General features: G+C 30.2%; 5 protein-coding genes across 5 annotated transcripts; all 5 read right to left on the minus strand.

The window, feature by feature from the left end:
- Window positions 1-21,236: 21,236 nt before the first annotated feature.
- QC763_0087920 (uncharacterized protein) lies at window positions 21,237-22,536 on the minus strand (the record flags this gene model as incomplete). Its single annotated transcript, XM_062906221.1, has 2 exons — window positions 21,237-21,813; window positions 22,034-22,536. 2 exons carry the CDS (start codon window positions 22,534-22,536, stop codon window positions 21,237-21,239), a joined length of 1,080 nt encoding a protein of 359 aa, XP_062762373.1.
- A 20-nt stretch (window positions 22,537-22,556) lies between these two features.
- On the minus strand, window positions 22,557-22,973 carry QC763_0087930 (uncharacterized protein; the record flags this gene model as incomplete). Its single annotated transcript, XM_062906222.1, has 2 exons — window positions 22,557-22,760; window positions 22,863-22,973. 2 exons carry the CDS (start codon window positions 22,971-22,973, stop codon window positions 22,557-22,559), a joined length of 315 nt encoding a protein of 104 aa, XP_062762374.1.
- A 156-nt stretch (window positions 22,974-23,129) lies between these two features.
- QC763_0087940 (uncharacterized protein) lies at window positions 23,130-24,217 on the minus strand (the record flags this gene model as incomplete). The annotated part of the gene is made up of 2 exons (XM_062906223.1): window positions 23,669-24,217; window positions 23,130-23,597 (listed from the first exon to the last, which is right to left on the minus strand). The coding sequence occupies exons 1-2, from the start codon at window positions 23,903-23,905 to the stop codon at window positions 23,130-23,132; spliced, it is 705 nt and encodes a 234-aa protein (XP_062762375.1). The 5' UTR covers window positions 23,906-24,217.
- Window positions 24,218-24,522: 305 nt separating this feature from the next.
- QC763_611300 (uncharacterized protein) lies at window positions 24,523-26,110 on the minus strand. The gene is made up of 2 exons (XM_062914952.1): window positions 25,428-26,110; window positions 24,523-25,374 (listed from the first exon to the last, which is right to left on the minus strand). Exons 1-2 carry the CDS (start codon window positions 25,705-25,707, stop codon window positions 24,653-24,655), a joined length of 1,002 nt encoding a protein of 333 aa, XP_062762376.1. The 5' UTR covers window positions 25,708-26,110; the 3' UTR covers window positions 24,523-24,652.
- A 541-nt stretch (window positions 26,111-26,651) lies between these two features.
- On the minus strand, window positions 26,652-27,656 carry QC763_611310 (uncharacterized protein; the record flags this gene model as incomplete). The annotated part of the gene is made up of 1 exon (XM_062914953.1): window positions 26,652-27,656. The coding sequence occupies one exon, from the start codon at window positions 27,654-27,656 to the stop codon at window positions 26,652-26,654; it is 1,005 nt and encodes a 334-aa protein (XP_062762377.1).
- Window positions 27,657-27,825: the final 169 nt, after the last annotated feature.

Genomic DNA, 27,825 nt, shown 5'->3' on the forward strand with positions numbered 1-27,825 from the left:
AGCCGTACCCTAAACTAAACCTCCTTTTATATTTAACTACTATAAACTAATAGGTAAATATATATATAAAAAAAAATATCCTTTCTAAGTAAAAAAAAAATATTATTTAATAAAAAAAGGAGAAAATAATTTAATCTTACTACTCCTTTATCTATTTTCCCTTAATTAAAAAAAAGAATATACTTACTTTTTAGATCTTAAAGTATACCTCCGTCCCTATTAAGTTATTATAACCGACGACCTAACGATTTCCTTCCTTCGTCTCTAAGGAACTCCAAAAGCCTACTCCTATCTTATAAAATAAAATATATAATTAAGCGAAAAGTATATTATTAACGACCTTAAATAGTTATAAATAAAGGGCCGGATAATTATTAGCCTAAAGAAAAGCGGCAAGTCTATCGTTATAAAAGTACGGAGCTTAAAAGGAATTACTACTTTACTTAGTCGTTAAAAGTCGCTTAATACGTTATATAATCTAAACTCTTTATAATTAAAGAAAAATCCTATAATATATTTATCTTCTTTAATAATAATAATTAAAGTTAACGGAAAATTAAAAAATAAAGTAAACCGGAAAAGTAATAGGGATTTAAATAGTAATAAAAAAGTATTTAATAAGTAAAATCCTTCCGTATTTATTAAGTCCTTTAAGCCTCTCCTCCTTTATTTTTTATTACGTACCCTTTAATTAAGCTTATACCCTAAAAACCTCTTTATATAAGCTATTTATAATTTTATTATTTTCTTCTTTATAATACCTATAGTCTTATAGTCTTTATAATAATAATCCTCTCTTTAAGTCTTTACTACCGTTAAATCCTTTTCTTTACTATACGAAATACCTTCCTAAAAGTAAGTACGGTAATACTTTAAGATTTAAAGACTATATTTTTATACCCTACCCTATTTACCGTAAGCTAGCCTCTTTATTTTTATATTAAAGTTATATTAAAAAGTATAACGGATATAAAATATTAAATAAGAAATAGCGTCCGCTTAATACCTTTTTTAATCCTTTAACGAATCTATATAAACTAAAATACTAATAATAATATTATAAATACTTACTATTTAATAGTTTTTAGTATTAATATAAATAAGAAGGACCTAATATCGTCGGTTAAAAGTATTATAGTTATTATTAAGTAGGAAAAAGCGTATCGATAACTTTATTATAATAGGGTTTAAAGGTTTTTTAAAGATCTATATATAATACTCGAGGATTCCTTAAAAAAAATATTAAAAAGCGTAAGTAAAGACCGAACTAATAAATTATTATTTAACTTTTAATTAACTTTAAAAGTTATATATTACGTAAGTAAAGGAAGCTATATAAATATTATAAATATAAATTTAATTAAAAAATATCGTTATTCTTAAGTTAGAAAAAAGATATTTAATAATATTAATCGAAAATTACTTTACGAAAATAATATTAATTTAATTAAGTCGTTTTTTTATAATATAATTTTTTAGGTTAGTAACTAGGTTAAAGCCGAAGTAAATAAACTAAAGAATATTATTACTTTAAGGAAGGAAAATACCGTATAGGGAATTAAAGCTATAAACTTTATCGATATTTTAAAAGCACGCTTTCTATATAATCTCTTTAATAAGATTATTAGGAAAGCCGAATTCTTTATTAACGGTAAATTCTTCCTATAATATATTATAAATAGACTTTAGAAAAAACGTTAATAATATTATTCTATAAAAAATTAAGAAAAAGTAATATATAATACGATTTATAATTAAAGGGTTATCGAGAGGGAAAAAAAGCTGGCGTTCCTTTTCCTACTTTAGGCTATATAAATAGTAAATCTTTATTTTTTACTATTTATTTAGCTTATAAAGTATAATTATCCGATATTTATATAAACCGTTTAAAAAGGAAAAAGTATTTTATTAAGTTTCCTTCTTATTAAGGTTTATAGGACCGGTTATATAATTCTATCCTTTAATTATAAATACCTATATTAGTTTTCCTTACTTTTATTTACTCTTTATTTTTTTTAATATTTATTAATTATTTCTTTATAATAGCTTTTTCTTTCGGAAAACTTATTATTCCGTTTAATTAAGTAATCGACGATTTTACTATTTAAATATCTATAATTTTTTTTATTAAGAAGTTTCTTAATTAGGTTAAAGGAATCTTCGACTTTATAATATATAATTAGTCCGAGGTTACTATTAATTTTATTTAAAAGCCTTTATTTACTACTTTTATTTATTATCCTATTAACTTTACCTACGCTTTTAATAATTAAGGTATTACCTATAAAAAATACGTTTAAATCCGATATTTTACTTACGTTTACGATTCTATTATACCTAAAGGAGCTAATACTTATTACGATATCTCTCTTCCCTATTAAACTACTCTTTAGTACTTTAAGATTTCCCCTTTAGATCCTAGCTACGTAGCGGCTTCCCTTTACTTTAAGTAGTTCCTTCTTAATTTAATAAAGAAAGGAGGTAAAAAAAAATAATAAATATTTTTTAAGGATATTAATACGGATAAAACTATTACTAATTATATTTTTAAAGTATTATTAAGTAGTTTGGTTAAACGGGTTTTTATCGAACAGTTTAACGGATAGTTCTTCGGGCATTAGCTTTTCGAAATTATTAAGCGGGCTTATCGCTTTAAAGGCTTATTTATTTAGGCTACCGGGTTACTATAAATATTACTTTTTTAATTAGGCTTTAGCCGATATTAATATACGGGATTTAATTATATTAGTTTTTATAATAAGTATAATTAAAGCTATTATTAGTCTTTTATAATGTTTTCCGATAGGATTAAAACTAAAGTAATATAATTATACTTTAATTACGTAAAAAAAAAAACTTTAATTAAAAATATAAGAATTATTAATATAAAGGTATTTATTATTTATAATTTAGTATTAATAAAGATAACTATTACTTTAAAGATCTTAATAATAATAAATTATCGAAATTAGATTGTAGTATAATAAGCTTAATTCTTAATAGTAAAAAAGTTAATTAGAATTAGAAGTAAGAAGAATAGCGGGCTAAATATAAAACGCTTAGGAAATAATAATTAAATAAAAAGAAAGAAAGAAAAGAAAAAGAATAATCTTTTTCTACCTTTAATTAGAGGGAGGAGTATAAAGAGAAAAGAAAATAGGAAAAAAGAAATAATAAAAAAAAAAAAATAAAAACTAAAAAAATATAATATAATAATCTTTACCTTAAATAATTATTTCTCTTAATATTTTTTTTCTCTTTAAAAATAAATAGCTTTAATAGCTTTATTTTTATAATATAAGCTTTAATACCCTCTTAAAGAATAGTAACTATAACGTCCTTATTATTATCTCTCCTTAATTACTTAAAAAGTCCTTTAATTTACCTTTCTTTAAAACTACTTTTATACTTTTACCCTTCTTAAATCTCCTTTATATCTTAATATTCTTCCGTTTTATTTTAATTTTCCCCCTATGTATTATCCTCTTTAATATTTTTTCTACTATCTTTTTTTCTTTATCTTTATTTTCTATTATATCTATACTTTCCTTTACTTTATTTTTAAATATTTATTTAACTTTCCTTAGTTTTAACTATATATCTATATTCTTTTTATCTATATATATATCTTTTGACTTAAAAAACTTTTTTACTTTATTTAACGTATAAAAGGTTTATAACGGTACCCTATTTAACGTTTTTAGGAAATAATAAGTATTATTTAATTTAACTTTTTTTACTTTAAAAGGGCTATCCTAACGGTATTATAACTTTTTTATTATATTTATATTTAACTTTTTATTTATTTTATATATTAATATTAAGTCCCCCTTTTTAATTAAATTACTTTTAGGCCTAATACTGCGAATTCCTTTTTTATTTTTTTTCACTATAACTTTTTATTTTACTATATTAACCCTTTTAACTACTAAAGTTAAATTTATTTCTTATAATTTTAATAGTTTTACCTTTATCTTTATTAAATCTATAACCGCTTTTTCCTTTTAGTTTTTTCCTAATTTATCGGAGCTAATTTTTTTTTTACTAAACAACTCTTTATAACGGTATATCTTTTTCGATCGACGTAATAAAGTTAAACCTATATATTAAATAAAAAATACTATATTTATAAATATCTTATACTATAGTTTTATTAATAAATAATATATAAAAGAATTATTATTTTTATTTTTTTCCCGTCCTATTTATTATTTTTATTAATATTAATATAATTAAAATATAATTAAACTCTATTACTTTATTTACTTTTACGTTATAAAGTAAAACTATTATTTAGAGAACTCCTAACTTCTTTAAAATTTCTATAGCTTCCTTCCTAAATTCCGATCCGCTATTTATTACTATAATTAAAAGGTAACCCTATTTATAAATAATATTATATAAAATAAAGTTTTTTATCCTAAAAGCTTTATTTAAGTTTAAAACCTTTATTTTTAAATACCTAATTAAATTATTTTTTACTTTTAAAAAATAAATTCTTTTTCCGGAAACCGTTAATAAAAATTAAATATTTAAATACTATTTTATAAATAAAGTAACTAAAAGTTTAATATAGAAATATTAATCCTCTTAATATTTCAGGCTCTATTATTAATATTACTTATATATTTTAATTTAAACCTCGACGTTAATATATATATCCTTTTAATAATAATTTTTTATTATTCGGGCGTAAATAACTTTTTATCCTTTATAACCTATCTTATTATAATATATATTAAAGATTTTTTCTTACTCGATTAAAAGGTTAATAATTTTTTTAAGGGGAAAGCCTTTTTTATTTAGCTTAAGGAATAAAACTTTATTTTTAAAAATTATTTTTAAAGTATTATTTTTAATAGTTTAAACGTTAAACCTCGTCCTAGCTTTTAACTTCGTACTAATTATAAGGAACTCGGCGATAGTATAAAAGTAAAAAGACTATAATCCGTTTAAATAAGGGCCTTACTTTATAAATTTTTTTTTTTTTTTTAATATTTATTAATTAAATATTTATTTTTTAAATATTATTCTTTTAAATCCTTACGTTAAATTTATTATTAATATTTAGTTTTAATTCTTTTTCCTTTAAATTAAAAAGGCTAAATAGCTTTTTCGATAATATATTTATTATAAAGTTTTTACTTTTAAAAATATAAATAATAATAAAGTCGAAAAGTCTAATTTATTTTAACTATTTTATTATTAAAGCGCTAGGAACGTTACTAGCCGCCTTTTAAACTTAATAGACTATTACTTAAATATCCGTTTCTACTATAAAGTATATTTTAAAAAAATATTTTTTAAATCTCTTTAAAGTATATAATAGTCCTTTTAACTTTCTTTTAGTAGTATTATACTTTTATTTAACTAAGCTTTAAATACTACTTTTAAACCGATAAGGGTATTATTTTTTATTAGGTTTTATTTATTTAATTATTACTTTTTACCCCGTTAAGCTTATATTAAAAATAATAAAAATTTTATCGAAATAGTTATTATTAAATATTAAAGAAATTAAATATAATATTTTTATAATTAAAAAAGTAAATTACTTTATTATACTTTATTAAGTTTCCGTTTATTTTTATTTCGTATCTTATTTTATTAAAAAATATAGTAGGATTATAATTAAATTAAAAAGCGGTACCTATAGTCGATAGTAGCCGGTAATCCCTAAAAAAGTACGAATATCCTTTAGATTATAATAAATTCGCTATTCCCTTATCTTCGCTATCTTTATTTAATTAAGGAGGCGTCCGTCCGGTATATAGGAATAGTAAAGGATAATAGTTTTTCGTTTATACTAAAGGGATTTTACGGTTATAATAGTAGTTTCTATAAGCTTATAGTTAAATAAAATTACGTTAATATTCTTTAAATACTTTAAAACCTATTTCCTAACTCCTAACCTTTTTTCTTTACTATTATAATCTTACTTTAGCCCTTTTACTATAATATTATTTAAATATAACCGATATACCTATAGGATAAAATCTTAAAAGACTTTAATTATAGCTCTTTAAAATTAAGCTACCGAGTTAGTAACTTTTTAAAGTAAAATATATATTTTAAATAGGCTAATAAGTATCGCGAAAGTAATAAGGTTTCGGCTCGTTAAAACTAATTTAACTTAATCGTATTTAAAGAAAAAGTTAAATAAAAAGGTAATAAAATACCCTCTAAAGTTTTTATTAAACTCTTTAGTACTTAAAGAAATAAAAGTATTTCGTTATATAATTTTATTATATTTTTAAATATTATTAATTAAACGGAAATTACTATTTTTTTTATTAAAAATTAATTATTATAATAAAGATTATATACTTTCTTAATAATACCTTTTTTAACCCGTTCCTTAAAGAGTTTAATAACTTTTCCTATAAATAGTTTTAGGATTAAAGTAGATTTACTTTATTATATATTATAAGGGATAGTCCTAATATATTAAATAAGGAAAACCTTTTTAAAAATTTATTTATATTTAGTAAAATTCTAAATTAAAATAATTTCTTTTATAAATAAAATTATTATAAATATTTTAACTTTTTAGTTTATTAAAATATTAATAATTTATTTAATTAAATTAATTAACCGTTTTAAAGTAAAGTATAATCTTTTAATTACTTTAGAAAACTTAAGAATTATAATATTATTAAATTCTAAATTATATTATAGGGATTCCTTAATTATTATTTATTTCCTCGCTTTTTAGTTCGGGTTTCTTTTAAAAATACTATTATTTAACCTAATATTATTAACTAACTTTACCTTTTTATTTACCTTTTTATATATTATTATAATAATAATAATTTCTATAAGCGTTAATTAAATTTATTTAAAAATAATAATTAAATTAGTTTTAATATTATTTTTCTTTTTAAAAAAGGGCGGGGGTAAAAACGGGCGATATTTATATAGTTATATAGTAAAAAGGCTACGTTAATTTAATTAAGTAAAGGATTAATTAAATATTTTACAATATATAAATATAATATCGGGCTTAAATAGGGTTAATATATTAATTATTTAATTAGACGGCGATAATATCTTTAATAACGGTAGCGATAGTAGTATTAATAATATTAAATATAAATTTATTATAAAGGTCGGCGGTAATAATCGTTCTTTCCTAAAGATTTTATTTAGAGTTATAGTTTTTATTATAATTTCTACTCTTTTAAATTAAAATAAAGACTTTTCCTTTTAACGTCCTTTCTTTTTTTCCCTTTAATTACTAATTTTTTTTTTTTTTTACTTTTAATATTTCCCTTTTCTTTATTTTTATAAAAAATAATATTAAATATTAAATAATAATTTAATAATAATAAACTTAATTTTTTTAAAATAAAATTAAATAAAGAACGCTTAGCTCTCTTATTTAGTCTTTTAATTATTTTATCCCCTTTTTCTAACTTTTCTGTTATTTACTTAAGGATAGGTACTTTATTATTAATAGGTCCCTTAAATACTTATAAAGGTTAGTTAGCGGGAAAGGTATTACCTCGATCCCTACCATTATATTCTACCTTTATTTTATTAAATACCTTCTTTTTTACTATATAAGCTTTAATTAACTTTCCCCTATATAATATATTTATATTAATTATACGGCCCTTTATAAAATTAAAGGTAAGGTTTATATCTATAAAAAATAAGATCCTTAATAATAGGTTATAGAAACTTAAAGCCTTAATATTATTAATAATAAAAAAATAATATAAAATTAGAACTTTAACTAATATTATTAAAGCCTAGATTTTATTTATAAATATAACCGGATTTCTATAAAGGCCTTTAGAGTATAGGTTAATTAATATTATTAATAAATAAAACCTTTTAGCTATAGCTTTATTAATTAAATTATATTTAAAATTTATATTTAATATTATTAATATTTTTTTAAAGTTAGTAAAACGAAATTATAATATAATAATAGAACGTTATAAATATAAATAACGGCTTTTAAGAGATTTCGCTTATTACCGGAAAGCCGGTTAATAAACGTAAATAGTAAAGTCCGTAATTACTTTTTTAAATTATTATCCGGTTAGACTTTACCCTCGATAACTCTTTTTTAAATACCTCTTTTAACTATATTATATTTACTATCTATTATAATATTATATAAAGAGGGAACTATTTTCCTTTAATTAAATAAAGGAGTTTCGCTATATTTAATTATTTAAAAATTTGTCCGGACCGTTAATAGTAAGGCCTTTTCCTTTTATAAAACTTTTTTTTTTTATCCGGGGTACTTCTAAAAGATTTACGCTACTCGATTACTTTAATATCTTTAATTATATTCTTTATATAGTTTATTAACCTGTAAATAAATATAAGTAAAATTTTATAATACTTTTTTAATATAAATTTAATTTAATTATAAATATATTTTTTAGCTTTCTCGGTAATATAATTTTTAAAGTCCTTTACTTTATTATTAAATAACTTTAAGCTATTTCGGACTCTATTCCTTTAATCGGATAAAACTCCTTCCTTAATTACCTTTAGCTTCTCCTACGTAAAAATAAGTATTACTTTTAGATTTTTAATTAAAGTTAAATTATCTATATTCTTTTCCGGTATATCTTTAATCCTTATTCTCTTCGCTCCTTATACGTTTACTTTTACTTTTACTTTTTAATTATAAACAACTATTAAAACCTTATCGGAACGCTTTAAAATATTTTTAAATAACTACTTTTTTTTTAAATAATATTATAAAATATTTTTAATAATATAGTTATTAATTAAATTTTTATTAAATAATTTATAAAGTTTAAAATACCTATAAATCTTATTTAACCGGATATTTATAGCCTTAACTATTTAAATAGCTATTTATTCCCTCCCTTTAATTAGAGAAATCTTAGGCCTATATCCCTTACCCTTATAAGCTTTTTAATATTTAGCTTATTTTATATAAACTTTATAAGCTTTATTTAGTTTTAATTTTAACGAAATTACTATATAAACTAAATTACTAACCTTCCCTTTACGCTATACCTTTTTTATATTCTTTTAATTAAACTACGCTTTTTTATTATTTAACTATTTTTTTTTACCGATATATATTTTACTTCCTTTAATATAGTATAGTTTTTATACTTTATTATACTTTTTCTTTAAATACTTTATCGATTTAATATAATAAATAAATTTATTATACTAAAAGTATTTTCTTAATAGTAAAAGATTATCGCGGTATTACCCTTTTAATTTTCCGAATTAAGTCCTAATATTAATTATAGAAAAGGTATTAAAAAATAAATTTATTTCTCCGTTAAGGCTAATATTAAAATTCGGAAAGTAAAGTATTTAGTTTTTTAAATATTAAATATAAATTTTTATTATTTTAAATTTATTATTTTCCGGATAAAAAAACCGCTATAAATATTTACTTTTAAATACTATAGTATCATCTTTTTATCTATTATAGCGTTAACCGCTATATATTAATCGAATACCTTTACCGCTTAATTAAAGGTAATAAAAAAAGGTATAATAATTAATTTATTTTTCTTATAGATTTTTCCTTTTATATTATACTTATCTTTAATTATATTATTAATCTAATCGCTTTAAATAATAAAATTTATAGATTTTAAACGACGTTCGGATCCTCTTCAATTAATAAAGGTTATTTTTATAAACTCGAAAAATTTTATTTAAAAGCGGTTAGTAACCTTAACTTTTACTACTTCCTTTTCCCTAATCGATACTTAAAAAAGTAATTTAAAGTAATTAAAAATAACTTTCTTTAACTTACTTACTCCTTTAAAAATAATTTTAATATAAAAGTTATTTAATTCCCTATAAATATCTTCGTTTTATTAAAGGTTATATATTTTAAAAAAGCGTTTAAAATAAGTAATTAAAATAAGTTAAATATTAATAGGTATAAATAAATTTATATATTTATTAATTTATTTTCCTACGTTAAAGTTATATTAGGATTTAAACTTATAAACGTAAAAAGTAAATTCCACGACTTAATACTTTTTATAAATATTTTTAAAACGCTTTAAATATTTTATAAAATACTTACTTTTAAAATTACTTTTAAAACCGACTTTCTTTAGATTAAGGAATTTACGTTAAAGAAAATATATAGGTATTATAGGATAGGAAGTCGGCCGATTAAACGTAAGGGACTTTTGGAAGTAACGATAGTCGGGATAAACTTCTATAAAATAAAGGTATCCGGGTTATTAAAATTAATACGTAAATTTAGAAAAAAAAGCGGAATATTTAATATACTAAATAAAAGCCGTTATATAGTTCTTAATAATAGAATTTAAATTAATACGAGGTTTACTTAATATATTAAAAATATTAAGATTTATAATTAAACTACTTTAATTAGAAAAAGGGTAAAGGGTCTTAATATCTTTATAATAAGTATAGTCTGTAGTTAAAGAGAGGACGAATAGCGATAATTTTAGGAACTTAGTTATTAAATTAACTATTTTTATTATAGAACGAGCCGTTAAAATTTAATATACTTAATTATTATTAAAAAAGTTAATTAAAATAATAAGTAAAATATTATTAAATATATCGATAGTTAATAATTATTATTACGTTTATATTAATAATATAGCTTTTTCTTTATATATATTATTAAAAATAAAAAAACGGTTATCCTTTATAACTTTAATAAATAAAAATAAATTATTTTTATTTAGATTAAAAAGAAAGTATTTCTCTTTTTTTATTTTTAAGTCCCCGTTATTCTAAATTAAATTAACCCGGAAACCCCCTCGATTATTTACTACCGTTAAATAATATATTAAAAGGATTCCTTTTAATTAAAAATAAGAAAAAACTTTAATAATTATTACTAAAATAAAATCCGTTAACGAGCTAATCTCGACTAATACTTTTAGTTTATTATTAAGTCTTACCCGGACTATATATTTAACTCTCTATACGTAAGTAAAAAGCTCGGTATTTAACCTATAATAAAAAATATACGTTTAATTAAACGGATATAAATTATTTTTATCGAACCTCGCGGGGTTTAATAAAGTTATCGGTATTTATTATTATTCGTAGCTTCGCACTTCCTTTAATACTTAGGACTTTTAAATTTAATTTATACCCTAAACTTTATTTAATCTAGGTATAACTTTTATTTAAAATAGTAAGAAAATATATAAATTAACCACAATATTATAAATATACCTTTAATAAGGTATATAAATAAACGCACCTCTATAATAGTAGCTCGCTTATAGGCCGCACTCTACGTAAGAGAAAGAAAAGACTCTATAAGCTCGCAGACTATATAATAAGCACTTAATCGGCCTAATTAGAGGGCTAGAATTACCTACACGCGTGCAGGGCATAAAAATATAAAAAAATAAAAGTCGATATCCTATCTAAAATAGAATGTCCGAAGCAAACCGCTTATATATATAACTCCTAAACCTCCGAATCCTCCGAGAGCCCCACTTCCTTACTTAAACCCTTAGGCCTATAGCCGCACCCCAAACCAATAGTTATTAAGGATAGACTCGAACTATATAAAAGCTTTATTTTTAAGCCTAGTAGCCGCGAAAATTATTTTCGACTTTTCGTTAGTAAATTAGTTTAGATATTAACGAAAATAGATTTTAAGCTAAATTAAAAATCCTTTAAGCTTTACTTTTTTTTTATAGCGCTTTAGTATCGGGAACTTAATAGTTAACTTAAATATAATTAAAATAGTAAAAACTTATTTCCGGATTTACTAATGTCACAGTTAAACCAACAGCAGGCTACGCTAAATATAGGACGTAGGGCGCCCAGCTAATCATTAAGGAAGTTAGAGGACGGCTAATTAGGCATAGGCAAATACTATAGTTCTAAGGCTCGCGAGCAGCCTACAGGATACGAGATACTAAAGGTAATTAAAGGTATAGCACAATAAACACATTGCGGGATATAATATACTAGGAATAATCGAGGCCGTAGTAAGACGAGTATTTTAGGGTTCCAAGGTCTATATATATAAAGGAACTAGCTAATATAGATAAATAGTTCCGCAGTATAGAATATAAATTATAATCGTTAGTATTAAATTATTATAATCGAGATAAGCTATTATTATATACTATTTAAATATACCGAACTAAAATTATTTAAAAGTACCTTTAATTAATATTCTTTTTAAAGGTTCTAGATAGGGGTTCGTTATACGTTACATACTTATTTTAATTCTATTATAGATAAGTTAAAGACGTTTTTTTACTATTATAGCTAGATCTAAAAACGTTTAAATAGGAAGCGTCCCGCTTAATCTAAACGCCGAAGGACCTTCCGCTAGACCTATACGCTTTACCGTAAAGTAAATTATTAAGTATTTTAAGGAACTTAAAGATAAGATTTAGTAAACCCGGGATTAGGTTTCTACTATCTCGATTACGTTTAAATTAATTATTAAGTTCCCGTTACCGGAGCGCTATAAAGGAGAAAAGGCAGAACTTAAAAGGTTTTTAATTTAGCTTAAAACCTATTTTCGTTAATATTTAGATTAGTTTATTAACGAAAAGTCGAAAATAATTTTCGCGGCTACTAAGCTTAAAAATAAGGCTTTCGTATAGTTCGAGCCTATCCTCGATAATTATTATAAATAAAAGCTAAAAAATTAAAAGAAAATTATTATAAAATACTTCGAAAGCTACTATACATTTAAGGTTAAGCTTAAAGAGGTATTTAAGGAATATAATAAAGTAAGGTACGTATAGGGAAGGCTCCTAAGTCTATATTAAACGCGTTTAACAGTTAATTACGTAATTTAGTTTAAAATCGATAGCCTATATAATACTATTAATAATAAAAGATTAATATAACTTTTCTATTACGGCCTTAAAGAAAAAGTAAAAAATAAATTATATAAAGAGATAAGGCTTAATACTATCGATAAATATATTATTATAGCTATACGGATCGATAATCGGTAGTTCGAGCGTCGTATAGAAAAGAAAAGCTACGGTAAGAGTATCTATAGTAATAACTATAAAAGGCACTTTAGTAATAACCGTTTTAATAATAAGCGTAAACGGAAATACCTTAGTATTAACTATTCCGGTATTATATACTTAGGACCGATAAACGTCGATATTATATAGTAGTAAAGGCCGTAAGTCCGGAGCTAAAGTAAAAATAATCTTAAGTATTTTAATTACGGTAAGGTAAGATACTTTAAAAAGGACTATAAAGTACTTAAGCGGCTAAAATAAAAAAAAAGATCGTTTTAATTATTATATCGAAAGGACCGAAGGTTATAAAGGTAGTAATTATCCGGTATTAGTAAAGCGGAGCGGTAAGCTTTAAAGAAGATTCTAATTAATATATTAGATAGGAAAATATAGAGTTTTAAAAAGTAAAAGAAGCCCTGGAAAGGCTAAAGGTAAAGTATAAAGAAAGAGATTTTTAAATATAAATATTATAAAATTAATTAATATAAATCGCTACGAAAATTACTTCGGAAATCGTTAAAGATAAAAGTTTCGCGTAAGAACTTATTAAATAAATAATATTAAAAAAGTAATAGAGTAAGTATAGAATTACTATTTTATAGGATATATTATAGCTTATAAAACTTATATATAAAAGCTAAAAAAAGTATTAGAAAAGTAAAAAAGTTATTAATATTAAAATCGTAAAGCTATTAAAGGACGTACCTATACCTATATAGTATATACCCTATAAAGGAGATACGGTATAGCTTTATCTTAAGTATCTAGAATATCGGAAAGTACTTTAATTTTAATATATTATATATAAATATATAAAGTACTATTAAAGTAAATTACTATACGGCTATTAGCCGATACGTAAGGTAAGTAAAAAAAGTAAGTTATAATTAGTTAAAAGGACTATAATCCGGTAAAAAAAGCTTAATAAAAGGACCTAAACGATTATATTTTATAAAAAGTTTAGAACCTAATAAAACTAAAGGATAGCCTTTAAGTTATATAAATCGTATTAAGGTATATAAGGTACTACGTTAGATATATAAACGGTTAAAATATAAATAATAATATATATTTATAGGAGGAAATAGTATTAAAATAATATTTAAACCTAAACTATATTATATATTTACGGGGGAAGGTTAAGCGATATTATTAAACTAAAACGCTTAAAACTAAATAGAAGAACCGCTATCGAACGTAAATACAAAAGAATATTAAAGACGGAAAATAGGAAGAAGTTAAATAGGTATAGTTAAAAGACTTTATATTATTAAATAACCCGGAGTAAAAAAATATTTTTAAACGATATAACCGTTTAAGAAACGACTTACGGCCCTTCGTAAAGACCGTTAATCTCTAACGGATTATAAACGGTATTTTTAAAGGTATTAACGTAAGGTAAAGGTATAGGATAACGACTCGGCGCTCGTTAACGAGGTTACTACCGTATAAAAAGGAAGTAATAAAGATAAACGCCTTTAGGTTATTATATAGTAAAAGAATCTTTAAGTAATAATATTAATAAACGGTAATATAAAAACGAATTTAATTTCGCTATAGTTCGTATACTAAACCTATATACTATAGAAAAAAAAAGAAATAAATCGTTATATAAAGATTATTTCCTACGTAAAAGGTCTATAAAAAAATACTATCCTTAAATATTATAAATATAGAACTCTCGAAAAATATAATCCTAAAGTAATTATAATATAAAGATTATAATTTAAATATTAATTAAAGGGATAATAAGTATCTATAACTAAAAAAGCTTTAAAAATATTTAATTAACGATAGAAAATTAGAAATACGTATAAAGTAAAGTATAGAATACGTACCCTTTACGGTACTACCGTAAGGAATATAAAAAGTAATAATATATACTATCGATATAAACGGTAAAATCGAAAAAATAAGGTTAACGACGTTAATAGAAATATTGTAGGTTAATAAATATACCTATTATAATAATATAGAGAAAAGTAAGAAAAAGGTAGTACCGGTAAAATATTAAGGATACTTAGCTTTTACGGCTAAGTATTTAAAGAGGCTTTTAAAGTAAAAACCGTAAAACTATAAAATTAAATTAAAAAAAAAAAAAGTTAAACTATAATTATTTAAAGTTTACTATACTAATAATAAATAAAATAAAAAGTTACGAAAATACTTAAATAAAAATCTAAAAAAAAAAATATATTAAGGAATCTATATTACTAATAAAATACCCTATATTCTTCGTACCGGAGAAAAACGGTAGCTTATAACTATATATAAACTATTACTAGGTAAATAACGAAACGGTAAAAAATAATTATCCGCTACTATTAATATTTAGGTTACGGAGTTAATTAATAAAGGCGCGATACTTTATATATTTAAATATATTTATCGGGTATATATATATATAGATTAAAAAAAGGGACGAATAAAAAATAACGTTTCGTATACCCTATAGTTATTTTAAGTATTTCGTAATACTATTTAGGTTAACTAATATACCTATAACGTTTTAATCTTTTATTAATTATATAATATAAAAGTATTTCGATAAAATAATAATATACTATTTCGATAATATTTTTATTTATTTATATACTTTAAAAAAGTATAAACGATATATATAAAAGATATTTAACGCGTTATACGAAATAAAATTTTTAATTAATAAAAAGAAAAGCGAGTTTTACGTATAAAAAATAATATATTTAAGATATTTAATATTATTAATTAAGGTTCGTATAAAACTAAAAAAAATTATAGTAGTTAAAGACTAACTTATATTATAATTATAAATATATATTAAAGAATTCTTAAAGTTTATAAACTTTTATTGGATATTTATTTAGGGTTATATAAGTATTACGAGGCTACTTAATTATTTAATTAAAAAAATATAGAGTTTTAATAGGGGCAAGAAAAGGAATAAGCTTTCCAGAAAACGTTAGGGTAAACGTATTTAGCCGGTAAACTAATTACTATAAAGATATACCTAAGGAGTTACTATTATTATTTAAAAAAACGCTAAATAATACTTTTAAGTATTTACTATAATTATAAATAAAGTATTATATAATATATTATAAAAAGATTACTTTTAATAAATATTAAAGGAAGTTAAGTAACGATATTATAAAATAATATTAATAGGAAAAGCTAAAGCTATAAGGTATTTAAAAAAATAATTAAAAAAGATTATAGTATAAAAATTAAACGTATATAAAGCTAGATAATAAAACGATATTAATAAAAGGAATTTACGTATCGAAGCTTAAAGGATATATAAGTATCGTTAAAATTATAAAAAAAATTAAGTAATCCTTTAATTAATTAAGGATTAAAAATAATATTAAAGAAATTATTTAATTATATTATACGTACGAGAGAACGAAGGTTACGAGATATAAGCTTTATAGATTTTTAAAACTATTACCGGTAATAAAATAATTATAAAGTTTAGTTATAATAAACTTTATTATTAAATTATTAAAGTCTAGAAATACGGTAACCGGTATTAAGTATAATAATATATTAACGGTAATCGATAAGTTTATTAAATAAATATATTTTTTACTTTATAAAGAAACTTAAACGGTAAAATAATTAGCGAATATAATATTATAGTATATTATATTAATATATATATAGCTAACGGAGTTTATTACGGACTATAATATTAAGTTTATATCGAAGTTTTAAAGAGCGTTAATAATAAAGTTAAAAGTAATAAATAAAGTATTTTCGGTTTACTACCCTTAAACGGACGGTTAAATAAAACGGTTTAATTAAATTATAAAATAATATTTGTAAAATTATATTAATTTCGAGTAAAATAATTAGGTTAAACTATTATTTATAGTATAATTAATATATAATATATTACTAATTAAAATAATTAAAGTTATACCGTTTTTTACGAATTTTAATTACGAGGTAAACCTACGGTAAGGACGTATAATTAAAGTACTTAAAGGTAAAGTTAAAGTAAATAAAATATATATATTTTATAATAAATTTAGGAAAAATTAAAGTTTATAAAAAAAAGGATATAAAAATATTATAATATTAAAAGGTTCGAGGGACTTTACTTTAAAAAAAGAAATATAGTATTCCTTTCTATATATAATTTACGTAATAAAAAACCTAATAAAAAACTAAATTATAAAAAAGTAAAACTATTTAAAGTTAAAAGGAAAATATCGGAAACGGTATTCGAATTAAAACTATTAAATATAATACGTCTATATTTATATATATTTTATATCTTACTTTTAAAACCTATACTATACGTAAGTAAAGCTAATATATAGGTAATAACGGAAAACGAAAAAAAGAAATATAATATAAAAGAAATATTAAGTTTATAATTTAATAAAGGTTAATTAAAATATTTAGTTAATTAAATAGGATATCCGATTATAAATAATTTATAGGAATTATAGGTATACTTTAATTATTTAAATAAATAAAAAGAATTTTATTAATAATATCCGGATTTACTAAAATCTAAATAAATAAAAAAAACCTGGCCCTAGTTTATAGCTAAATAGCTATAAAATAGAATTAAAAGAACTTTAATAGAAATCGAACCTATACTTTCGGCGTAATAGCTAACGTATTATATATTATATTATAAAGTTAAAAGATATAAAGAAAGCGAAATAAATATATTATTACGTACCTTAAGTACCTTAGGGAATAAAAAGTATATTACTAGCGATATTTAACGCGGTTAGGAAGGAAGGACTAGTAATATTAAAATTTAAAGGAAAGTCCGGAGGCTAATTAAAACCTAAGGAGGGATCTAAAAAAAAGAAGTCGGAAGGAGAAGCGGTAGTAGAAAAAGGAGTAGCGGAGGTATTTGCTGCCGGCGGGCTATACGGGATAGTAAACCGCGCGGAAAACTCCCTTTTTTCCTCCTCGAGGAACCGAGATTTACGGCGAAAAGTAACGAGAGCTCGAACCTTAAAGGCACGCGATTATACTTCGAGATAAAAAAGCTTACTTAAAGTAATTTACTTTTCGGTATCTAAACGTTCTTTCTCCCTAATTATAAGATAGACTACGGAGCCGGTTAAAAAGGAAAAAAAAGGGTTAAGAGAAAGACTTACGATTTATACTATAAATATCGTAGTAAAAGCGATTAAAATTAATATATAAAAAATATTAATTATATTAAAGAGAAGCTATATATTAAAAGTTATTCTCTTTATAATAAATATATTTAAGTATTAAGAAACTAAATTTCGTAAAGAACTATATTTAATTATAATAACGGTCGGTATTTATACGAGTCGATTTCCTTATACGATTAAATATAATAGCTATGATAGGAGAAAAAGGGATATACTATAAAAAAGTAAAAGAAGGCGGAGGTATAAATACTATTTTAAAGATACGGTCGTCGGAATATTAACCTAGAAAAAGAAGTATTATATTATAATTAAACTAATAGTAGGCTACGCTCTATATAAAACGCGGGACGCCTAATTAATTATTAAGGAAGTTAGGGGACGGCTAATTAAATATAAGTAAATACTATAATATTAAAGCTCGCGAGTAGTTTGCAGGATACGAGATACTAAAGGTAATTAAAGGTATAATACGATAAGTATATTGCGGAATGTAATATACTAGGAGTAATCGAGGCCGTAGTAGGATAAGTATTTTAGGGTTTTAAGGTTTATATATACGGAGGAACTAACTAATATAAATAAATAGTTCCGTAATATATAATATAAATTATAATTGTTAGTATTAAACTATTATAATCGAAATAAACTATTATTATATACGATTTAGCTGTACCGAACCAGGATTATTTAGAAGTGCCTTTAATTAATATCCCTTTTAGAGGTTCTGGATAGAGGTTCGTTATAACTAAACCTTGTCCTCGAGTTCCTTAAGGCGCTTAAAGACCTACTTTACGGTAAAGGGTATAAATTTAGTTAAAGGTCCCTCGGCGCTTAGGCTAGGCAGGACGCCTTTTATCTAAATGTTTTTAAGTTCGGCTATAGTAGTAAAAAGACGCCTTTAATTTATCTATAATAGAGTTAAAGTAAATATATAATATATAACGAACTTTTATTTAAAACCTTTAAAAGGGATACTAGTTAAAGGTACTTTTAAATAATCTTAGTTCGGTATAGCTAAATAGTATATAATAAAATATTTTAATATAATTATTAAATACCGTAAATATAATTTAAATTATATACTGCGGAACTATCTATTTATATTAGCTAGTTCCTCTATATATATAATTCTTATACTAAGCCGTAATTAGTCTCCTAAAGCTACTAATTATTTCTACTTAGTTTATTTAGTACCCTAATCACACTCATTACTTATCTTTTACCATAATTAGCTCCTTTATACGTTCTTCTAATTAGCTCCTATTCCCGTAGCCCCATAACCGTCCTGCACTAGGATTGTGACACGAGGAGATAATCCCGATTATTAATTATAAAGTAAATTCCGTAAAGAAAATAAAGTAGCTCTTCGAAAATAATTTTAAATATTTAAGTAATATATTTAAGTTAAGGAATAATACGAAGAAAGGATTAATTATCATAAAGTAAAAAAATATAAAAAATATTAAAATAGAAAATAGAAAATATATATAAATTATTTTTATTTTTATACTATTTTAATAACGATATTAGTATATAGTACCATTAATAAAGAATTTCTTTTTAATATTTCTGTATTACTAGTTTAAATCTCTCTAACTCTTCCCTAGATACTTCAGTATTTGCTAACAGGCGATGGCGGATTATTAGCGGATAGAATAGTTAATATATTAAATATTATCTAGTATAGTTAGATATCTATTCTCTCTTATTGTAGAGCTTGGAGTTTAAATTAAGGGACGACCGTATTTTTTAAAGGACTTTAGATGTTAATGAGGGTATTGGGCTTAGGTAACAATGTGAAGTTCTATGATGGTAGCGCTCAGAAATGGAGTCGTCACTTTGATATGAAGATCTAGGGTTAGGGTTTCGAATGCCAAGTCTCAGGAGGTGCAGATTGTGGCCTGTGCGCGTCAAGTACGCAATGGTGGGGCCGGACGTGGATATAGTTGTCATCTAATCCAATCATCTGATCTTATCAAGGCATTCCGCGCATCATTGCCTGTGATTGACAGCGCGCATCATCCCGTCAAAAGACAAAGTCCAAACATCGCACACAGCCGAGGTAATGATTTGGCGATTGTTGAGCAAGTGGCCGACCTCCTCCGTTCCAATGGCCGCACGACCGTTTCGTTTCTAATCCATGCAAGGGGATTATTCTCCGAACTGTGGCACTTTTTGTTAAAAGTCAAGTGCATGAATCCAGCCACAGGGACTAGCGAGTTCTATCTCAGAAAGGCATTGATTGCTATGGAATGTGCCAAAATAGTGTATGGCATCACCGTTTTGAGTCTCTTGCATCGGCGTGATATACCTATCCGGCGCTGGAAGTTTCACCAAAGCCCATGATGATCGGGTGTCAATCGGTAACCAGAATGCTACACTGACGGAAGGACGTTCCAGCGGCCCTACCTCCTACCGCACGAACCTACACAGCGGCACAGTTACATTGAGCTTTGTTGGAAAAGTCTTGGAAAGGAGCGTGAATGATACAGGCCAAGGATACCACTAGTCCAGCACTACTGCATTTCCAAACTTCGAATCATCATCTTTGCCACCAATATAAAAACAAACCCTGTTTCAAGAAACATTTGTTCGTCGAGGGAAATGGACACGGGGAATAAAAGGTTGGTGGTCCCGAATACCATGAGTTAAACTATAAGACTGCCACCAGGAGACATAACGGCTCTTCATCAAGTGGATTATTAGATAATGATACCCATTTTAAAACAGTCGAGGAAGTATTGGTTGTGTTTTACATACCCAGAAGAGCTATCATGCGCAATTGGCTCTTGACTTTGGTCTCCCAACTGTTCTCCTTTTCCCATGTCGTATGATTTGGGGCTATGGTCCACGGATTTGAGGTTAGTCTTAAGTCTAAAGTCCTCGACAGGATGACAAGTTGATTGGAGGAAAGCTTCATCGTTCCTTCGTGTCAAATATGCAGCAATGGTAACGACCTTAGAAGATAAGAGGTACGCCTTTCAAGATACTTAATCCACCTTAAAAGATCATTGTTAAGTGTGAAAAGGGGGCTAATAGGTCTTGGAGGATGTCAAGTAAGTATATGTATGAAAAGCCATGGTTTATTTCCCTAATTTCCTGTCTTTAAAGCTGTGTGGTGTTGCCCATTCACTGATCAACGAAACGCTCCCTCATCCTCATCAGACCACTCGAAAGTCTCATCTAATTTCAAATTATTCATGACCAGTTTCTGCAGCCTGTGGATCTCAGGATCATCGTCCACGCTCCTGACCGTGACCACCCACTTGCTCCTTACTTCCCGAATTGGTTCTTTCTCTGCCGATCCTTGATCCTTGTTATCGCCAGCCCGATCGCTAACAGTTTGAGAACCGGTCTGCCCGTCTTTCTTTTTGTTGTTTTCTTCGCTTTTGATACTTTTGTCGTGCTGATTGCCTGGAAGATGATGGCCCGCGTAATCACGGTCGTAAAAGAGTACCTCGCTCTCAAGCAAATTTCTTTCCTGTGGTCGCATCTTGGAGCGGAGTAGTTGAAGGGTGAGGCGATCGAGATAAAATGAAGCCGATTGCTCATAGAGGCCTTTGGCTGCCAGCAGGAGCGTGGATTGGGTTGCTTTCAGCTCGCTATTGTTCTGTTCGTGTATCTCATGATTCTGGGAGACAATGGCATGGACCATGCTCAGGGACCAAAAGCCAAGAGTGTTTAATGGCTGGACAAGAAATTGGTCTCCGTAGCTAAAGCCGTGGCGTAGGTAATGGAAGCGGAGTTAAGTTTCAAAGTTGCAGGAAGCGGCTTGCTTGATGGTGTTTATCATCTCTACATTAGAGGACGTCAGTGTGATAGACTCGTAAAGATTGGCAAGGATATTTTGGTAGTTTGAGCTGGATGAAACCCATTGTCAGATAAAAGCAGACACCGGCTTGCGGCAAGATGTGAAAAGACTCAAATACATACTGCAGGAGAATCTGGCTTGGAAAAACAATCCTCGGGGGGGTTAGAGGGTCAGGCAAGGAATCAAACCACGCCTTAAGTCGAGCGTAGAACTCGTTGGTTTGCTCCAGCTGGGTTGACGGAAGCATGGTGGTACCTCCCTCAGGCGAACTCTGTCGGGACGAGCCAAACCGCTCTATCCACATGTCGTTCATGATGACGCGAACTTGGCACTGAGCCTGGAACTGGTAAGGAAAATGTGTTGTGTGTAGTTTGGTGTCTCCTGGATACTTCAAACAAATCTGGCCATACCATTCCGGATTGGTTGCAGGATCAGGGAGCGGAACATCGGGGGGCTTGTTGATGAGAGGTGGTTCAAACAGAATATAAACATGAAGCGCCTGGAGATTGAACAATGCCCAAGCAGTGAAGTTCCTCGACAATGTCTTTCTTCTCTGCTTTCCGTTCACGGGGCCGTCCAGGGAGGAGTCTCTTGGTGGTGATAACAACCCAATTTGGGTCGCCATCTCTACTGCCCTTTTATAAATTAGTATGCAGTATGCCCCCAGGCTGTATCTTCATACCTCTTTGTATAGTTGAACCCGATTTCGTCCATGGCGTTCATGTTCGTATTCACGTTCATCAACATCGCAGCCTGAATCGTGGTTAATCTTGGAGTGTCGCTCTCTAGTTCCCACAGTCTCTTGGCCTCAGCCATGAACTGGTAGGCAAGGTTGTGAGGACTCCAATACTGATATCGATTATGAAATGAAGGGTAAGCCATCTGGGATATTCATAAGTCCAACCAGAGCTAATTTCGTTGCAAGTATATGACTCGGATTAAAGCACTTACGCTAGCATTTGCCAGGACCGCGTTGACCAGAAAAGAGGAGCAGCAGCCCCGGCGGCTGGGGCCATGCGCCATGTCTTGGAGAAAACAGTCCTTCTGCAAGACAATATCCATTGGTACTCTGCTGACAGCCAGGCCGCGATAAGCCTTCGCATCAATACGTCATCTGTGCAAACCACTGTCCACTTCGAGGGGAAAATGTCGTTAAGCAGTGGCTCAATAATTTCGGCGGCATTGAAAGGCATAAGATATATGCTCTCTGGTCTGGGTTCAGGTGAGGACGAGCTTCTCGGTGAGTCGGTTGTGCGTTTGTTGGTGCATGTGACATCTCAAAGCCACTGTGTTGCAATGCAGACCACTCATAGATACAAGACTCGATGTAGGGATTGTCGGGGCGGTACAAGTGAGCCGGCAACTCGCTAACGTATGGGAAACATATCGGAAGCGCATCTCGGGTTTCAGTGACAGCTGTAGAAGTAAATCCCCTTCTTTGATGCGGCGTAGAATACTTTCCGGGGGACCTCCCATCCGGATGCGCTTGAAAATTTCAGCAGACTCAATGTCGGATCTGTCTTGAAGAAGCTCGTACAGCTCAACATAGACGGCGGCTCGCGCCTCAAGCTCACCAAACTTGCGCTTGAGAGCTTGAGAATGCGTCTCATTTCTTGCCGATGTGTCGTACACACACGGGATATCTGCATTCACGCAATAGGCACAAGACGGACGTTCGGCATTGCACTGTCGCAAAGGCACCTAGTTAGACGGGATGGAGTTCTTGGTGGGTGACATGGGTAGAGGACCAAACAGACCTTTGCTTTTCGCTCTCTGCAGGCTTCACAAGCAGCCGTGGTGTATGTCCTCCTGCGACGCGGTATCTCAATCTCGGACCCTGCGCGCGCTGGCGGGCGGGATGTGGGGAGAAGCCGGCGAAGTGGTGGCTCCGCGTTGGCTCCAGCCCTCGATTTGGAGCCACTCGTAGCAGCCGGAGGATTGCCCGGCGAGTTGGATGGGCTCATCTTTTCTGTTGCAGCAGGCCTATGAACCATGCTGCAGTGATCGTGGATGGTGAGAATGTGCTGTCGACCAGTGCTTCGAAGGTGCCCAAGTCATGCTGCTATGGCTGGTATTTGTTGCAAACCACTCACAAGCGATTTGGATAGGTATGTCGGCGCGTCCCAACATTAATTATTTTGGGAGCACTGCTGAAGCCATAGCCAATGCGATGTCGTGGGTGCTGTCTGAGACGCGTTGTGAAAAAAGAGGGGTTGCGCGGCGGTCACCACACGCGGAATGGGCACCTTTGCCTAATGCAGCAAAGAGAATAGCATTCAAGGTTTCCGACATGCACAAAGGCCAACCCTATGTTCCCGAGCTAACCGATGCGGCCCCATGATGTGCTGTCTTTGTTGTATCCAGCCAATGCCATTTTCGGACCATTTTCGGACTTGTCTCCGGCTCATTGCGCTGCACTCTGGAGCGTCAATCAACCTCGGAACTTACAGGCCATGAAAGATTTATTGGGAATAGGGAACTACATATCATGAAGTGGCGTTTCAGAACGGGGGTTAGGGTTGGATTAGCCCTTGACACCACATCGTGAACAGGAAGCTAGATTGAAGACTGCACCACAAAACTAAGGCCTTGAAAGTTAATCACATATAGCGACCTGAATGGTAAGTTTTGAATTTCTGGATTTAAAGCGGAGGCTACATCTCGCTCGGCTTTTCTATCAGGGGATGTAATACAAAAGGCATAAAAACACTATAGACCTTCACTTCCTGGCTGGTTTAAATTCATGGCAAGCAAGTGAAAAGCCCCCTCAGCTTGTTCAGCACAATATCTTGCTTTTCCTTCGGCGCGGTTGTCTTGTCATTGGCATCCCCCACGCTCACCGACACCAAGCAATCATCAGAAAGAGCCACACTGGCCTCCAAAGGCAACCGATCCGTCCCGCAATGATACACGTCTTTGGCGCTGAACAAGCCAACATTGATCCGGCTGAGCACAAACTTGAAGTTGTGGGGATCAGTGCACTTTCCTTCGACCTTGGGCAAGTTGACATTGAGGAAAACATCCTCGGGCAAATAAGGCTTGCCACTGCTGACCACGGCATCGACGAGCTTGCTGGCCACCTGCGCGTACACCAGACTGCGAGTCGGAACGGGGATCGTGTTCCAGGCAAGCGTGCCACTCGACAGACCAGAAAAAGCAATGGCAGGCAGTCTTCTCTCCTTGGCAGCAAAGACGGCTGCTCCAACGGTGCCGGAGAAATGCACCTGGACATAGACGTTGCTGCCGACATTGGGTCCTGAAACAGCAAGCTCGGGAGCCTGGCCGTGCCAGAAAGGAGGCGCGATGGTGTCGATGCCGTAGCGCATCGAGGTGACAGGAAACGAGTTCACCCAGTTGAGACGGGGCGAGGATTCATTGCGGCCAATGGGCTGGTTGGTGTTTGCCGGGCAGGAGTCGTATTGGCAAGCTATGGTGCGGGGACTGGGTTCCGCGTCGGACGATGCTGTGATGTTAGTCAACATCATCCCATGACAAGGAGCTGACAAACAGACTTACCCGTTCCAGATTTGTTTTCTGCCGGTGCCGCTAGCACCGTGTCATGACCGGCAGCAACAAGAGCGTCGTGGAAGGACCGTGTATAGAGTTCTGCCCAGCCGTCATCGTTGGCATGGATGATGCGAATGGCCTCTGTGCCGAGCGCTGGCAGGAGAGCAAGGAGGATCTGGGAGCGCATCTTGAACGTCTCGACACCGGGTAAGTTGGCTGGGACTGACAGACTATACCATTGGCTTCGAGCCATCCTTTTTATTCTTGTTTTGTGGTCGGCCCCTTTCATGAGGAAACCGTCAACCTGATGAAAATGAAATTGCCCGTCTCAATGCTTCGAGTTGGCTACAGCCAATTACAATTCGCTGACTCCTGCTTGCCACTAGCGCATGAAACCCGAAGAGCACGGTTTGGTGTGTGTTCGTCTTTTGATTCGGCCATCAACGTTGCACGTGTCTCGCCCCCAATTGGACTGCTGGGAAAAACCATGAGAGTTTGGGCAGGTGAGACCACCCACGTTTTTTCATTGTGCCTCCTCAATCGCTGGTCCCTTGAAATGCAGCCTTTGGGGCCGAGCCTGGAAATTGTTACAATCTGGGTTATGACCTCGGTATAATACCACCTCTCTCGCACGTGCAGAGCTCAGTGTCAGCAGGTGATGTCGCTACCGTTTCTCAAGGGGCCACAGCTTGGATCATATCTATCGCAAGGACAGGGCTTTCCATGGTCCATGTTCATTGTGTCACTCGGATTTCAGCCATTTGCTATATGCTCCACCGTTCTGGATGGTCTGTCGTGATCGGCGTCTCGCCCGCTATTGCCCCTCGGGCCGCACCCGTGGCTTGGCAGCCGTTCACCGTCATTTTCAGATGCGCCCAGGAACTGGGAGCGGGTGAGCCGACCTTCAAATCATTCCAGGTTCCTGGGAACAGCACGGCCTGAAGCTTGCAAACGCCATATCACGTCATCCCAAAAGTCTCCGCGACCGAGAAGATCAAAAGCTCACGGGACATGACCGATGCTTGAAGCGGGAATCACAGCTGGAAGAATACTGGAATCAGAACCTTGCGACAGTGAGTCTGAGACATAGCGTGATGGGTTAGGTACCTATTTACCTTTGTGTAACTAAGAAACTATATCTTTCCAGTATCCACCTAGCTTTGCAACAAACTCAACTTCATCAACTCATGAGCCCTGTTCGGCCAGGAGTGCCTCAATGGGGCAAAAAAAAAATCAAAACCATGACAGTGTTGGTAGCATAAACAAGACAATGAGCCAGAAACACCAGGTCCTCCACGTGGCGTAGTCCGCTTCCCTGTTCCTCCTCAACAGCCCGTTCATCCCGATACCGGCTCCAAGAAGGACTGGAACAACAAATGCCCATAACTTGAGCCTCCAGAAATAAGCACAGGCGAATGACCAGGACAAGATGAAGGCACCGATGACAGCCCTGCACAGCCCATCACCGATCAGAATGGGCACGCTCTTCCTCTCCCGCAGTCTATCCCCGACTTGATCCTTGAGGTCCTGGATGTATCCAGTGGTCAAGATGACCGCTGCAATCATGGCTGTCCACAAATGGCCCTCGTCGTTTACCGTCCTTCCTACACCACCAGCAAGTCTTAAACTTCCACCGTTGAAGCCCAAAGAGCCGGCCGCAATCAGTGGGTCTCTGAGCATGTGGTCGCCACCTCTCAAGTCATTGTACATCCAGACCAACACGAGAATCCACAATCCCTCGGAGAACACCCCAAGGTACCAGTTCATTGCCATCGCCAACGGTATGGAGCTGAGCAACAATAATCTTGCGTGTTCCATGGTGGCATATCCACTAGGTATGGGCCGCCAGGGCTTGTTGATCCTGTCTTCCTCGACCGAATCGGCGCCACGCTGGTTGGCGAGGTCAAATATGAAGGTCATATACCAGTTGTAGATTATCACGATAGGTACTCGCCAGAGGACCTCAGAGACGGTGGGCCCTGTTTCGTCCGAGAACAAACGAGGCCCAGCGAGGGCACCAAAGATACCAAACGCAGAGTTGGGAAGAATAAATGTTGGAAAGTCGTTCTCGGTAAACTGCCAGATGAGGAAGGGTACACCTTTTATCCAAGAGAGGGGGGTGCTGTTGAGGACGGGCGAGTTTTGTGGTTGCTGAGATTTGGGAAGGAGAGGTGAGCTGGGAGATACGCCAGTCGCTTGGCTCTCCACATCCTGACTTGACTTGTCTACTGGTTTCATTACGCCGGAGCAAGTGATAAGAAAGACAGCTGAGAGGTAAAATGAGGTGACGTGAAGAGAGAAGATGCTATCTGGTAACGAGCACGCAACAGACGGTCGGATAGGTAGTCAAGGTATCCCTCGAGAGGAGCTATATGGGACGGAGCGGCCATCGTATTTATCTTGATCG

The sequence above is a fragment of the Podospora pseudopauciseta genome, chromosome 6 (genome assembly GCF_035222475.1).
Source record: "Podospora pseudopauciseta strain CBS 411.78 chromosome 6, whole genome shotgun sequence".
Classification (NCBI taxonomy): domain Eukaryota; kingdom Fungi; phylum Ascomycota; class Sordariomycetes; order Sordariales; family Podosporaceae; genus Podospora; species Podospora pseudopauciseta.